Below are 12,500 nucleotides of genomic sequence, written 5' to 3' on the forward strand. Positions count from 1 at the left end.
GAACGAAAAAGAGAATTTAAAAGACTCTTCAACTGTGAACTGAGGGTTGGTGTGAGGGGTACTATTTGACAATATTGTGCATGCATCAAAAATTATTTAGTGACAGAAAACATTATAGATGGATGAAAACAGATTACTTATTTCTTTTTTAAAGGCACTTTTTAAATGTCTCTCTCCCTTTATCCTAACTCATTGAGTTCAGATTGAGTGTCAGTGAGAGAGAGTGAAACGTTGCCACATTGTGTTTATGTAAAATACTTACATGTTTGAAAATATGAGTGTAAGAAGCTAAAAATGATAGAAATTGTGTGAGAACCTAAGACTGTTTTTCTTAACCAAAAAAAGCTTTGGAATAAAGTTCCTCGGTTCCCCACTCTTAATGGATGTGATGGTCTTTGTTTTGTGGTGAAAACATCGTTGACTTTTGTCGTATTCTCTTATCTGTTTGAAGTTTAGCAACGAGTTCCCAAACCGTATTTAACAGTGACGGGGACATCAACTCGTTTTCAAATGAATGTTATGTTGTTGTTTTTTTTAAACATTCCTTGTAAAATCTTTACTTCATTATTGGCGGTTAAGAAGTTTAGCAATATCACGAGACATAGAACAGCACGGTGTCACGTCGCTTATTTGTTACCATGGCTACGTACAAAGTGATTTCTTTCGACATCCCGCAATTTGTTGTGTATAGCGTTTTAATTTAGTTGTTTTTTCTGCCATATATTTTAACTTAACCTCGGGTCATATGCTGAAGTGAGTTGAGGAAGCTATTTAACAGGTGTCGTCGTGTTCGAGAAATATGGTCAGAACTCGAAGTTTTTCTGACGGTGAAGTAGAGGAGTGTCAATGCTCACTCTGCAACCCAAACAACTCTTCAACGACGCAAAGCCACTGCATCCACACAGGACACAAACGAACCACAGTCAAAGATTTATTTCGGAGCAAAGATGGACCTCTGCACAAAATAGGGTCTTTTGTCTCAGATAGACTTGGAATTACGCTCTCAGCCACTATAAGCCTTTTCATCACTTTGAGTATGGGTAAGACGATGAGTTAGAGGTAACCTAAATTAGTTTACATCGCCTCATTGGTTTGTGTCATGTGACGCTAAACAATCACTGCCAAAACTTAAAGCGTTGTTTGTTAAAACGTTTGAATGTTAAAAACCTGTTCTTCTGTGTTTACAGCTGCCTTCGCCGGGTATATTCACTGGTAAGATAACTCATACGCAGCAATGTTCTTTGAGGGAAAAAATTACTTTCTTTGATACCAGTGAATTGAGTTCATTATGACAGCTTGTGTCTTTGCCTCAAAATGAAGAGATTAAATTGCCTTATTATTAATTCATTCTTTCATTCATTATTTCCTTCCGTCTTTTCATACGTTTACTCAATGACACTGACTGCATGACTCAAAATGAGCTTCTTACTAAAGGTCATGCCCATTGTCTGCTTGGCTATGTTGTAACACAGGCGTTACCTGATGATGCTATTTGAGAACGACCACAATTTCTCTCGTCTTTCTGCGCTAGAAAAAGAAATGGCATTTCGCACAGAGATGGTGAGTGAAGTCGGGTGAACAGGTTCGTGTGGTTGCCGATTCGCTGTCAAGAGTTAGGAGGGCAAGTGCGGACGTACCGTATGTGCAGAAGCTATTCTGAGTGTCCACAATTTAGTAATTCCAGTGTGTTCCCAAATGCCCACCTGTCCTAATTAAACGTGCAGTCAGTGAACAGTTGTGAAACTGCATTACGTCTTTCTTTTGTTTCTTTCTTTAGGGGCTTTATTACTCATATTTTAAGAACTTCATACGTGCCCCTTCTTTCACTACCGGACTTCATTTCATCCTTAACGACCAGTTTACCGAGTATCCGCTGGTTATCAATGCCTTGAAGAGATTCAGTCTATACCCTGAGGTAAACAGGCAGGTCCTAATAATAATGAGAAATATAGAAGTAAGTCATAAAATGGAACAGTCTCCCACTGTAAATTAAAAAAAAACAACAACAATCATTGCATTAGTACACAATTAAAATTGCAGATTTGCAATGTTTTCACAGTTTCAGTTACTCTGATAAGTGTATCTGTCAATCTGCCTGCCTGTTTGTGGGTCACTGAGTTTCAGTGGATTTATTTGGCTGGTTACATAAATAGATAAATCAAACGTATCCTCTCCTCTGTGCTGCTGGCTGGCAGGTGTTTGTAGGGATGCTTTTCAGGGTGTACACAGGCCTGATGGACTTCATTGGCATCCCCACTATAACATGCTGGGATGTAGACAGAGGGAATGGCCAGGAACCAGTAGAGATATGTACAGGTGCAATAAATACTCCTCTCATGGGAATATCATTGCTCAATCTCCAACATTCCTGCCTGTTAATCTAATAGCCTTCGATCTAACACACCTAATTTCATTGTTATGTGGGACTAAACACCGGGTTTGACTGAATTGGCTGTGTTTTATTATTGTTGGGGTGTCATGGCAGCTGGGCACAACACAGCATATACTTGCTGTACACTTGCATAATACATGACCTCACAGTTACAGTCACATTGCTGATTTATTTCTTTATTTATTACACAAATAAATCAAATGAATCTCTAAGAGCAGAGTCTCCACCCACCCCCGCCTCACGTCTGATTGTGACTGTTATGCTCCGCCCCCAGGGATGGGAGACCCCACCCACTTTTACGTCAGCGCCATCTTCATTCTGAATGGTTTTCTGATGAGTCTGTTCTGTATCTATGGTGCTTATCTCAGGTAACAAAACTACAGTAAGGATGTATATGTACACTGTAGCCACACTGTAGCCTACAGAATCATACAGTTACCAATGGAAATGCACAGCCATCTCTTAAAATGTTCACACTTTTTCTTGCTCTCCCCTCCCCCCTCTTTCTTCTGCACCTCATACTTTCCCGCCTCTGTGTTAGGAAAGTGATATGTGATTTGGAGGGTGAATAACGATTATTATTATAAGCTGTGTGAGTGCTGAACCTTAAACAGGCACATGAAGTGGGTGTGTGGGGTGCACTGCATCTGGGTTATACTGTCTGTGGTTTGTTCTGTCTGTGAGTCATACTGTCTGTGGTTTGTTCTGTCTGTGGGTTGGACACGCTGTGGGTTGCTCTGTCTGTGAGTTGTACCGTCTGTGAGTTGTTCTGTCTGTGGGTTGGACTGGCTGTGGTTTAAATGGTGTGTGAGTTGTTCTGTCTGTGGGTTGGACTGGCTGTGGTTTAAATGGTGAGTGAGTTGTTCTGTCTGTGGGTTGGACTGGCTGTGGTTTAAATGGTGTGTGAGTTGTTCTGTCTGTGGGTTGGACTGGCTGTGATTTAAATGGTGTGTGAGTTGTTCTGTCTGTGGGTTGGACTGGCTGTGGTTTAAATGGTGAGTGAGTTGTTCTGTCTGTGAGTTGGACTGACTGTGGTTTAAATGGTGCGTGAGTTGTTCTGTCTGTGGGTTGGCCTGGCTGTGGTTTAAATGGTGTGTGAGTTGTTCTGTCTGTGGGTTGGACTGGCTGTGGTTTAAATGGTGTGTGAGTTGTTCTGTCTGTGGGTTGGACTGGCTGTGGTTTAAATGGTGCGTGAGTTGTTCTGTCTGTGGGTTGGCCTGGCTGTGGTTTAAATGGTGAGTGAGTTGTTCTGTCTGTGAGTTGGCCTGGCTGTGGTTTAAATGGTGCGTGAGTTGTTCTGTCTGTGGGTTGGACTGGCTGTGGTTTAAATGGTGTGTGAGTTGTTCTGTCTGTGGGTTGGACTGGCTGTGGTTTAAATGGTCTGTGGGTTGTACTGTCTAGTTTATGGACTCTGTTGGTTTGCTGTCTGTGAGTCGTTCTTTCTTCGGTTTGTTCTGTCTGCGGGTTATGCTGTCTGTTGTTTGTTCTGTCTGTGAGTTGTACTGTCTGTACACTCTGTTGGTTTGCTGTCTGTGAGTCGTTCTGTCTGTGAGTTGTACTGTCTGTGGGTTGCTCTGTCTGTGGGTCGTTTGATCTGTGGGTTGTTTTGTCTGTTGTTTGTTTTGTCTGTGGGTTGTATTGTCTTGCGTTGTGTGGGGTCAGAGTTGTATAATCTTATATAATGTCATAATGTATTGTCTTGCGTTGTGTGGGGTCAGAGTTGTATAATCTTGTATAATGTCATAATGTATTGTCTTTTCTGTGTGTAGTCGCTCTTGTCTCGGAGGCCTGGTCACTGTCCTGTGCTTGTTCTTTAACCATGGAGAGGTGAGAGATTAAACGCAGAATAAATGCACACACAGAGTGAACCATCACTTTTAAAACAGCCTGTAATTACACATCTTACACCTCATTTATCTTTAATATACACAAAACATATTCAATCTTTACTCTTATTTATTTATAACTGATTCATTTATTTCTTTGTGTTTATGCACATTTATGCATGTTTGTGTTTTTATTTGTATTTGTGTGTGTGTGTGTGTGTGTGTGTGTGTGATCTCCTCAGAGTACTCGTGTGATGTGGACACCTCCGCTGAGGGAGAGTTTTGCTTACCCATTCTTTGTCCTGCAAATGCTCCTGTTGACCTGTACACTCAGGTAAAAACATAGAAGAGAACAGAACAGAACAGAACAGAGTTTTATGTTTCTTTTTAGATTTTTAAAATTCCCCACGCATGTTTGACATTGTTCTTTCTTTGTGGGGTTCGCCGGGTTATTGCTCTGTGAGTCCTGAAATGGTTTGTCATGTTTTCTTCACTGACTGGGTTATTTTGCAGAAGGCCAAACCCAGGCAGGGGAACTCTGATTGGTGTTGGAGTGTGTAATGTTCTTTTTGTCGTTTCCTGGTCTTTTGCCCAGTGTGTGTTACAGACTCAGGTAAGGGCAGTCACACAGGTAAGGTACACCTGTCACACTTCCCTGTCAACCACTGTATGTAGACAGGTTTGTGTCTCTCTACCGCAAAGTAGCATTCATTCGTTCATTCATTCATTCGTTTGTTCGTTCGTTCGTTTGTTCGTTCATTTGATTTCTTGTTTCAGATTGCCTGTTTGTTTGCCTGTTATATTCTGGATTATATTCCCCTGTCTAAAATTAAGGCTCTGCTGACTGTCCATGTGGTGAGTGGTATGACCGCCTTTTAACTGAAGGACAACTGTATTTTACCCCCTAATCTGCACTGTCATCAGTATAATCTGTTTTCTCTAGGTCATTGGCAGAGTGTGTCAATCTTTTGTTATGAAGGTGTGTGTGTGTATGATGTTGAGTGTGTCTGCTCTACGTCATTGGCAGTGTGTGTGTGTGTATGATGATGAGTGTGTCTGCTCTGCGTCATTGGCAGTGTGTGTGTGTGTGTGTGTGTATGATGATGAGTGTGTCTGCTCTACGTCATTGGCAGTGTGTGTGTGTGTATGATGTTGAGTGTGTCTACTCTAGGTCATTGGCAGTGTGTGTGTGTGTATGATGTTGAGTGTGTCTACTCTAGGTCATTGACAGTGTGTGTGTGTGTGTATGATGATGAGTGTGTCTGCTCTACGTCATTGGCAGTGTGTGTGTGTGTATGATGTTGAGTGTGTCTACTCTAGGTCATTGACAGTGTGTGTGTGTGTATGATGTTGAGTGTGTCTACTCTAGGTCATTGGCAGTGTGTGTGTGTGTATGATGTTGAGTGTGTCTACTCTAGGTCATTGGCAGTGTGTGTGTGTGTGTGTGTGTATGATGTTGAGTATGTCTGTTCTAGGTCATTGGCAGTGTGTGTGTATGATGTTGAGTGTGTCTGCTCTACGTCATTGGCAGTGTGTGTGTGTGTATGATGTTGAGTGTGTCTGCTCTACGTCATTGGCAGTGTGTGTGTGTGTATGATGTTGAGTGTGTCTACTCTAGGTCATTGACAGTGTGTGTGTGTGTGTGTGTATGATGTTGAGTGTGTCTACTCTAGGTCATTGGCAGTGTGTGTGTGTGTATGATGTTGAGTGTGTCTACTCTAGGTCATTGGCAGTGTGTGTGTGTGTGTGTGTGTATGATGTTGAGTATGTCTGTTCTAGGTCATTGGCAGTGTGTGTGTATGATGTTGAGTGTGTCTGCTCTACGTCATTGGCAGTGTGTGTGTGTGTATGATGTTGAGTGTGTCTGCTCTGCGTCATTGGCAGTGTGTGTGTGTGTGTGTGTATGATGATGAGTGTGTCTGCTCTACGTCATTGGCAGTGTGTGTGTGTGTATGATGTTGAGTGTGTCTACTCTAGGTCATTGGCAGTGTGTGTGTGTGTGTGTGTGTATGATGTTGAGTGTGTCTACTCTAGGTCATTGACAGTGTGTGTGTGTGTGTATGATGATGAGTGTGTCTGCTCTACGTCATTGGCAGTGTGTGTGTGTGTATGATGTTGAGTGTGTCTACTCTAGGTCATTGACAGTGTGTGTGTGTGTGTATGATGTTGAGTGTGTCTACTCTAGGTCATTGGCAGTGTGTGTGTGTGTATGATGTTGAGTGTGTCTACTCTAGGTCATTGGCAGTGTGTGTGTGTGTGTATGATGTTGAGTGTGTCTACTCTAGGTCATTGACAGTGTGTGTGTGTGTGTATGATGTTGAGTGTCTCTACTCTAGGTCATTGGCAGTGTGTGTGTGTGTGTATGATGTTGAGTATGTCTGCTCTGCGTCATTGGCAGTGTGCGTGTGTGTGTGTGTATGATGTTGAGTGTGTCTGCTCTAGGTCATTGGCAGTGTGTGTGTGTGTATGATGTTGAGTGTGTCTACTCTAGGTCATTGACAGTGTGTGTGTGTGTGTATGATGTTGAGTGTGTCTACTCTAGGTCATTGGCAGTGTGTGTGTGTGTATGATGTTGAGTGTGTCTACTCTAGGTCATTGGCAGTGTGTGTGTGTGTGTGTGTGTGTGTGTATGATGTTGAGTATGTCTGTTCTAGGTCATTGGCAGTGTGTGTGTGTGTGTGTGTGTGTGTATGATGTTGAGTGTGTCTGCTCTAGGTCATTGGCAGTGTGTGTGTGTGTATGATGTTGAGTGTGTCTACTCTAGGTCATTGGCAGTGTGTGTGTGTGTGTATGATGTTGAGTGTGTCTACTCTAGGTCATTGACAGTGTGTGTGTGTGTGTATGATGTTGAGTGTGTCTACTCTAGGTCATTGGCAGTGTGTGTGTGTGTATGATGTTGAGTATGTCTGCTCTGCGTCATTGGCAGTGTGCGTGTGTGTGTGTGTATGATGTTGAGTGTGTCTGCTCTAGGTCATTGGCAGTGTGTGTGTGTATGATGTTGAGTGTGTCTACACTAGGTCATTGGCAGTGTGTGTGTGTGTGTATGATGTTGAGTGTGTCTACTCTAGGTCATTGGCAGTGTGAGTGTGTGTATGATGTTGAGTATGTCTACTCTACGTCATTGGCAGTGTGTGTGTGTGTGTGTGTGTATGATGATGAGTGTGTCTACTCTACGTCATTGGCAGTGTGTGTGTGTGTATGATGATGAGTGTGTCTACTCTAGGTCATTGGCAGTGTGTGTGTGTGTGTGTGATGTTGAGTGTGTCTACTCTACGTCATTGGCAGTGTGTGTGTGTGTGTGTGTATGATGTTGAGTGTGTCTACTCTAGGTCATTGGCAGTGTGTGTGTGTGTATGATGTTGAGTATGTCTGCTCTACGTCATTGGCAGTGTGTGTGTGTGTATGATGTTGAGTGTGTCTACTCTAGGTCATTGGTAGTGTGTGTGTGTGTATGATGTTGAGTGTGTCTGCTCTAGGTGTCTCAGGCTGCCTGTTTTGCTCTGATGTTTGGAGATGTATCTGTGCTCACATCTCTCTACACAGCTTCCATCTGTGCTACCTGGGTAAGATGGTTCATCAGACACTGCTGTGTTACAGACCAGAATAGAAGTTCTCTGCATTATATGCTCATGTTTAGTGGTTATGTTTCTAGTGAATATATTGTTAGTATTTTGTCTGTGTAAGAGAGGCACATGTGGCTTGTCTTTGTCTGTTTCAGGGTGTGGTCATTTTACGGGACAGCATAAAAAGGCATTTTGACTCTCTAGCCCAGACAGCAGTAAGACACTCATCACCTTGTTATACCATGGGCACAGTACAAGTACAAATCAGTTCACTTTATCTGAGGGAAATGATTGGCTGACCTTTCGCCTTTTGACCTCTCAGGTGGCACAGGGCGTGGCCTGGCATGTTTTCCTTGTTTTCTTCAAACTGATGATGTCATCCCTGTTTGACGGCTTTTCCAATGATGTAAGCAGGAGACTCAGGCTGTGTCAGAAATGGCATACTATATACTACTCGCATACTAATTATGACGTAAAAGTAGTGAGTAGTATGCAGGAGACTTAATTTCCCTTTTTTGTGAGCCTCTATATTTGACCAGTGTGTGTTTCTCACTGAATAGGACATAGAGTCAAACTGATGCTCTCTGAGTCTGGGAAACACACTCAGAGTTCACTCATACTGCTGTTTCATTCACCTGTGTGTGTGTGTGTGTGTGTGTTTTCCCCTCTAAGGCTTACATGATAAATCTGCTCAGATCGAAGCTGACAGGATATAAGGATTTTCACACACTGATGTTCACCTGTGCGGCTGACAATGACTTTATGGACTTAAGAGTAAGAGATTACTGTGGCTCTGTCTTTCACAGCTGTTTATTCACTGATTCACTGAGCAGGTCAGACCTGGGAGGTGTTTCAGAAAGCAGGTTTAGTGAAAACTCAGAGTTACCACAAAGCCATAGGGCTCTTTTATTAGGAGGTTTACTACTTACTCTGAGTTTTCACTAATCCCGTTTTCTTAAATACCCCCCCTGCTGTTTAGTGTCTTTGTGTAGTCATTCATGTTAAGTGTTGTTTATGTCTGTTTAGTGTCTTTGTGTGGTCATTAATGTTAAGTGATGTATATGTCTGTTTAGTGTCTTTGTGTAGTTATTAATGTTAAGTGTTGTTTATGTCTGTTTAGTGTCTTTGTGTGGTCATTAATGTTAAGTGTTGTTTATGTCTGTTTAGTGTCTTTGTGTAGTCAGTAGTGTTAAGTGATGTTTGTGTCTGTTTAGTGTCTTTGTGTAGTCATTAATGTTAAGTGTTGTTTATGTCTGTTAGTCAGTAGTGTTAAGTGATGTTTGTGTCTGTTTAGTGTCTTTGTGTAGTCATTAATGTTAAGTGTTGTTTATGTCTGTTTAGTGTCTTTGTGTAGTTATTAATGTTAAGTGTTGTTTATGTCTGTTTAGTGTCTTTGTGTGGTCATTAATGTTAAGTGTTGTTTATGTCTGTTTAGTGTCTTTGTGTGGTCATTAATGTTAAGTGATGTATATGTCTGTTTAGTGTCTTTGTGTAGTCAGTAGTGTTAAGTGATGTTTGTGTCTGTTTAGTGTCTTTGTGTAGTTATTAATGTTAAGTGATGTTTGTGTCTGTTTAGTGTCTTTGTGTAGTTATTAATGTTAAGTGTTGTTTATGTCTGTTTAGTGTCTTTGTGTAGTTATTAATGTTAAGTGATGTTTATGTCTGTTTAGTGTCTTTGTGTAGTCAGTAGTGTTAAGTGATGTTTGTGTCTGTTTAGTGTCTTTGTGTAGTCATTAATGTTAAGTGATGTTTATGTCTGTTTAGTGTCTTTGTGTAGTCAGTAGTGTTAAGTGATGTTTGTGTCTGTTTAGTGTCTTTGTGTAGTCAGTAGTATTAAGTGATGTATATGTCTGTTTAGTGTCTTTGTGTAGTCAGTAGTGTTAAGTGATGTTTGTGTCTGTTTAGTGTCTTTGTGTAGTCAGTAGTATTAAGTGATGTATATGTCTGTTTAGTGTCTTTGTGTAGTCAGTAGTGTTAAGTGTTGTTTGTGTATGTTTAGTGTCTTTGTGTAGTCAGTAGTGTTAAGTGATGTTTATGTCTGTTTAGTGTCTTTGTGTAGTTATTAATGTTAAGTGATGTTTATGTCTGTGTACTGTATTTGTCAGTAGTGTTAAGTGATGTTTGTGTCTGTGTCAGACGGCGTTGAGCTACGTTAAGACTCTGGTTCTGCCAGCAGCTGTCGCAGTGGTGGCCGCCGTCACGGGAAAGGTTTACACACCAAACGCTTTTTTTAATAACACATATTTCTTGGCTTAATTTTCATGCTTGTGCAGTCTTTAAGGTGTGTGTGTGTGTGTGTGTGTGTGTGTATGTGTGTGTTTGTGTGTGTGTGCGCGTGCACGTGTTCGTTTGTGTGTGCATGCGAATCTGTGTGCTTGCGTGCATGTGTGTATGTCTGTGTGTGCAGTCCATTAAGGAAATGTGGAAGTCTAAACGCCGAACAGAAGAGTCTGATGAGTGAGTGTTCACTCTTTCCTTTGTCATACACCACAAAAAAACTACATAGACTTATCCATGCTTAAGGTATAAACCATAGACACAGTGTGAGGTATAAACCATAGACACAGTGTGAGGTATAAACCATAGACACAGTGTAAGGTATAAACCATAGACACAGTGTGAGGTATAAACCATAGACACAGTGTAAGGTGTGAGGTATAAACCATAGACACAGTGTGAGGTATAAACCATAGACACAGTGTGAGGTATAAACCATAGATACAGTGTGAGGTATAAACCATAGATACAGTGTGAGGTATAAACCATAGATACAGTGTGAGGTATAAACCATAGATACAGTGTGAGGTATAAACCATAGATACAGTGTAAGGTGTGAGGTATAAACCATAGACACAGTGTGAGGTGTGAGGTATAAACCATAGACGCGGTGTAGGCTGTAGGATACATTGATGTGTGTGCTCTCTTATTGCAGAATTGCTCAGCTTGCCAATGGAGAGGTGAGACTGCACTTTACCTCCACACAAACAACCCCCTTTCCCCCGCCACCCAGAACACAATAGCTTATTTTCAGGAAGTGTGAATGTAATTACTTATTTCCCTCAGAGGACATGGTGGAGTAATACAAGACCTTTTGGTAAATGTTTCTCTCTTTAATTTTAATGGGTGTTTTCTGTTTCCATAGATACAGAAACATGTTTTGTTAATGTTACATAACAGAATCAGTTTGGTTGTTGTGTGTAATGAAAATGAGGCTGAAAATAAAAATGAATGCTACGTTATTTGGATCATCCATTTCTTACTACAAAACATTTGCTCCCAGTCCAGTACTGATGTAAGCAGCCTGTTTATGTGTCAGATATTGTTCTTCTGTCTCCAGTTACTGGTGTTCCATATAATGACCTCACTGTGTGTGTGTGTGTGTGTGTGTGTGTGTGTGTGTGGATCAGATAGTGTTCCACTGTCTCCAGTTACTGGTGTTCTCTTTAATGGCCTTACTGGTGATGAGGCTGAAACTCCTTCTGGTTCCTCACATGTGTCTTATGGCCTCACTCATCTGCTCAAGGCCGGTGAGTTATACACATACACGTACTCTCATACATGCGCGCACATACACATACACACATACATGAAACAACCAGAGAGACATATAAATATATCTAATATAAGACATCACTAGAAATAACTGATATACACTTCTCTCTTTTTTATCTCTCTCCCTCTCTCTCTCTCTCTCTCTTCCTCTCCCTTTCTCTCTCTCTCTCTCTCTCTCTCTCTCTCTTCCTCTCCCTTTCTCTCTCTCTCTCTCTCTTGCTCTCTCTCTCTCTCTTTCTTTCTCTCACTCTCTCTTTCTCTCCCTCTTGCTCTCTCTCTCTCTCTCTCTCTCTCTCTCTCTCTCTCTCTCTCTCTCTCTCTCTCTCCCTCTCTCTCCTACTCTCTCTCTCTCTCACTCTCTCTCTCTCTCTCTCTCTCTCTCTCCCTCTTTCTCTCTCTCTCTGCCCTGTTTGCAGCTTTTTAGCTGGGTGGGTGAGCGCCACAGACATGAATGCCTGATTTATGGCCTTTTGTCCATCATGGCTATTCAGGGTGTGGTCAACTATGAGAGCCAATGGAATATCATGGTTAATCTCAGTAACCCGCCCCAGGAGGAGCTACTGCAGTGGATCAAAACCCAAACTAAGCCCAGTGAGTGATGTCTTTAAAGAGACAGTTATGGAAGACAGAAAGAGAGAGAAACAGAAAGCCCTGTCCTACAGAGAGAAATGGAGAACACAGCATTAGAGCAATATCTCTCCAATTTTCATTCTTGTGTCTGAGAAACTGCACACAGTTCATATGACAAAGCTGTTTTTTTTACTCCACAAGTAAGAGACTGCACTCATCTGCTCACATAACCCCAGACTCAGTGACCAGACACGCAAGCCCAGACTCAGTGACCAGACCCGTAACCCCAGACTCAGTGACCAGACCCGTAACGTAACCCCAGACGCCCAGACTCAGTGCCCAGACCCGTAACCCCAGACTCAGTGATCAGACCCATAAGCCCAGACTCAGTGACCAGACCCGTAACCCCAGACCCGTAACCCCAGACTCAGTGCCCAGACCCGTAAGCCAAGACCCGTAACCCCAGACTCAGTGCCCAGACCCGTAAGCCCAGACTCAGTGCCCAGAACAGTAAACCCAGACTCAGTGCCCAGACCCGTAAACCCAGACTCAGTGACCAGACCCGTAAGCCCAGACTCAGTGCCCAGACGCCCAGAA

General features: G+C 42.2%; 2 protein-coding genes across 2 annotated transcripts in view; both read left to right on the forward strand.

Annotated features, from left to right (window-relative positions):
- LOC115825148 (homocysteine-responsive endoplasmic reticulum-resident ubiquitin-like domain member 2 protein) overlaps positions 1-380 on the forward strand; it is a 20,833-nt gene extending 20,453 nt beyond the window's left edge. Inside the window, exon 9 of the mRNA XM_030788932.1 lies at positions 1-380. This exon is cut by the window's left edge and continues 751 nt beyond it. The gene's annotated coding sequence lies outside the window, so the exon portion shown is untranslated.
- A 419-nt stretch (positions 381-799) lies between these two features.
- LOC115825416 (probable C-mannosyltransferase DPY19L1) overlaps positions 800-12,500 on the forward strand; it is a 13,933-nt gene continuing 2,232 nt past the window's right edge. The window contains exons 1-15 of the mRNA XM_030789247.1: positions 800-1,040; positions 1,188-1,212; positions 1,473-1,560; positions 1,778-1,915; positions 2,196-2,316; positions 2,667-2,760; positions 4,162-4,219; positions 4,461-4,552; positions 4,732-4,831; positions 4,996-5,073; positions 7,937-7,996; positions 8,104-8,187; positions 9,918-9,989; positions 11,189-11,308; positions 11,750-11,924. Coding sequence (XP_030645107.1) covers positions 800-1,040; positions 1,188-1,212; positions 1,473-1,560; positions 1,778-1,915; positions 2,196-2,316; positions 2,667-2,760; positions 4,162-4,219; positions 4,461-4,552; positions 4,732-4,831; positions 4,996-5,073; positions 7,937-7,996; positions 8,104-8,187; positions 9,918-9,989; positions 11,189-11,308; positions 11,750-11,924 — 1,546 coding nt within the window. The remainder of the gene's footprint in view (positions 1,041-1,187; positions 1,213-1,472; positions 1,561-1,777; positions 1,916-2,195; positions 2,317-2,666; positions 2,761-4,161; positions 4,220-4,460; positions 4,553-4,731; positions 4,832-4,995; positions 5,074-7,936; positions 7,997-8,103; positions 8,188-9,917; positions 9,990-11,188; positions 11,309-11,749; positions 11,925-12,500) is intronic.

This window comes from Chanos chanos, chromosome 12 (genome assembly GCF_902362185.1).
Source record: "Chanos chanos chromosome 12, fChaCha1.1, whole genome shotgun sequence".
NCBI lineage: Eukaryota > Metazoa > Chordata > Actinopteri > Gonorynchiformes > Chanidae > Chanos > Chanos chanos.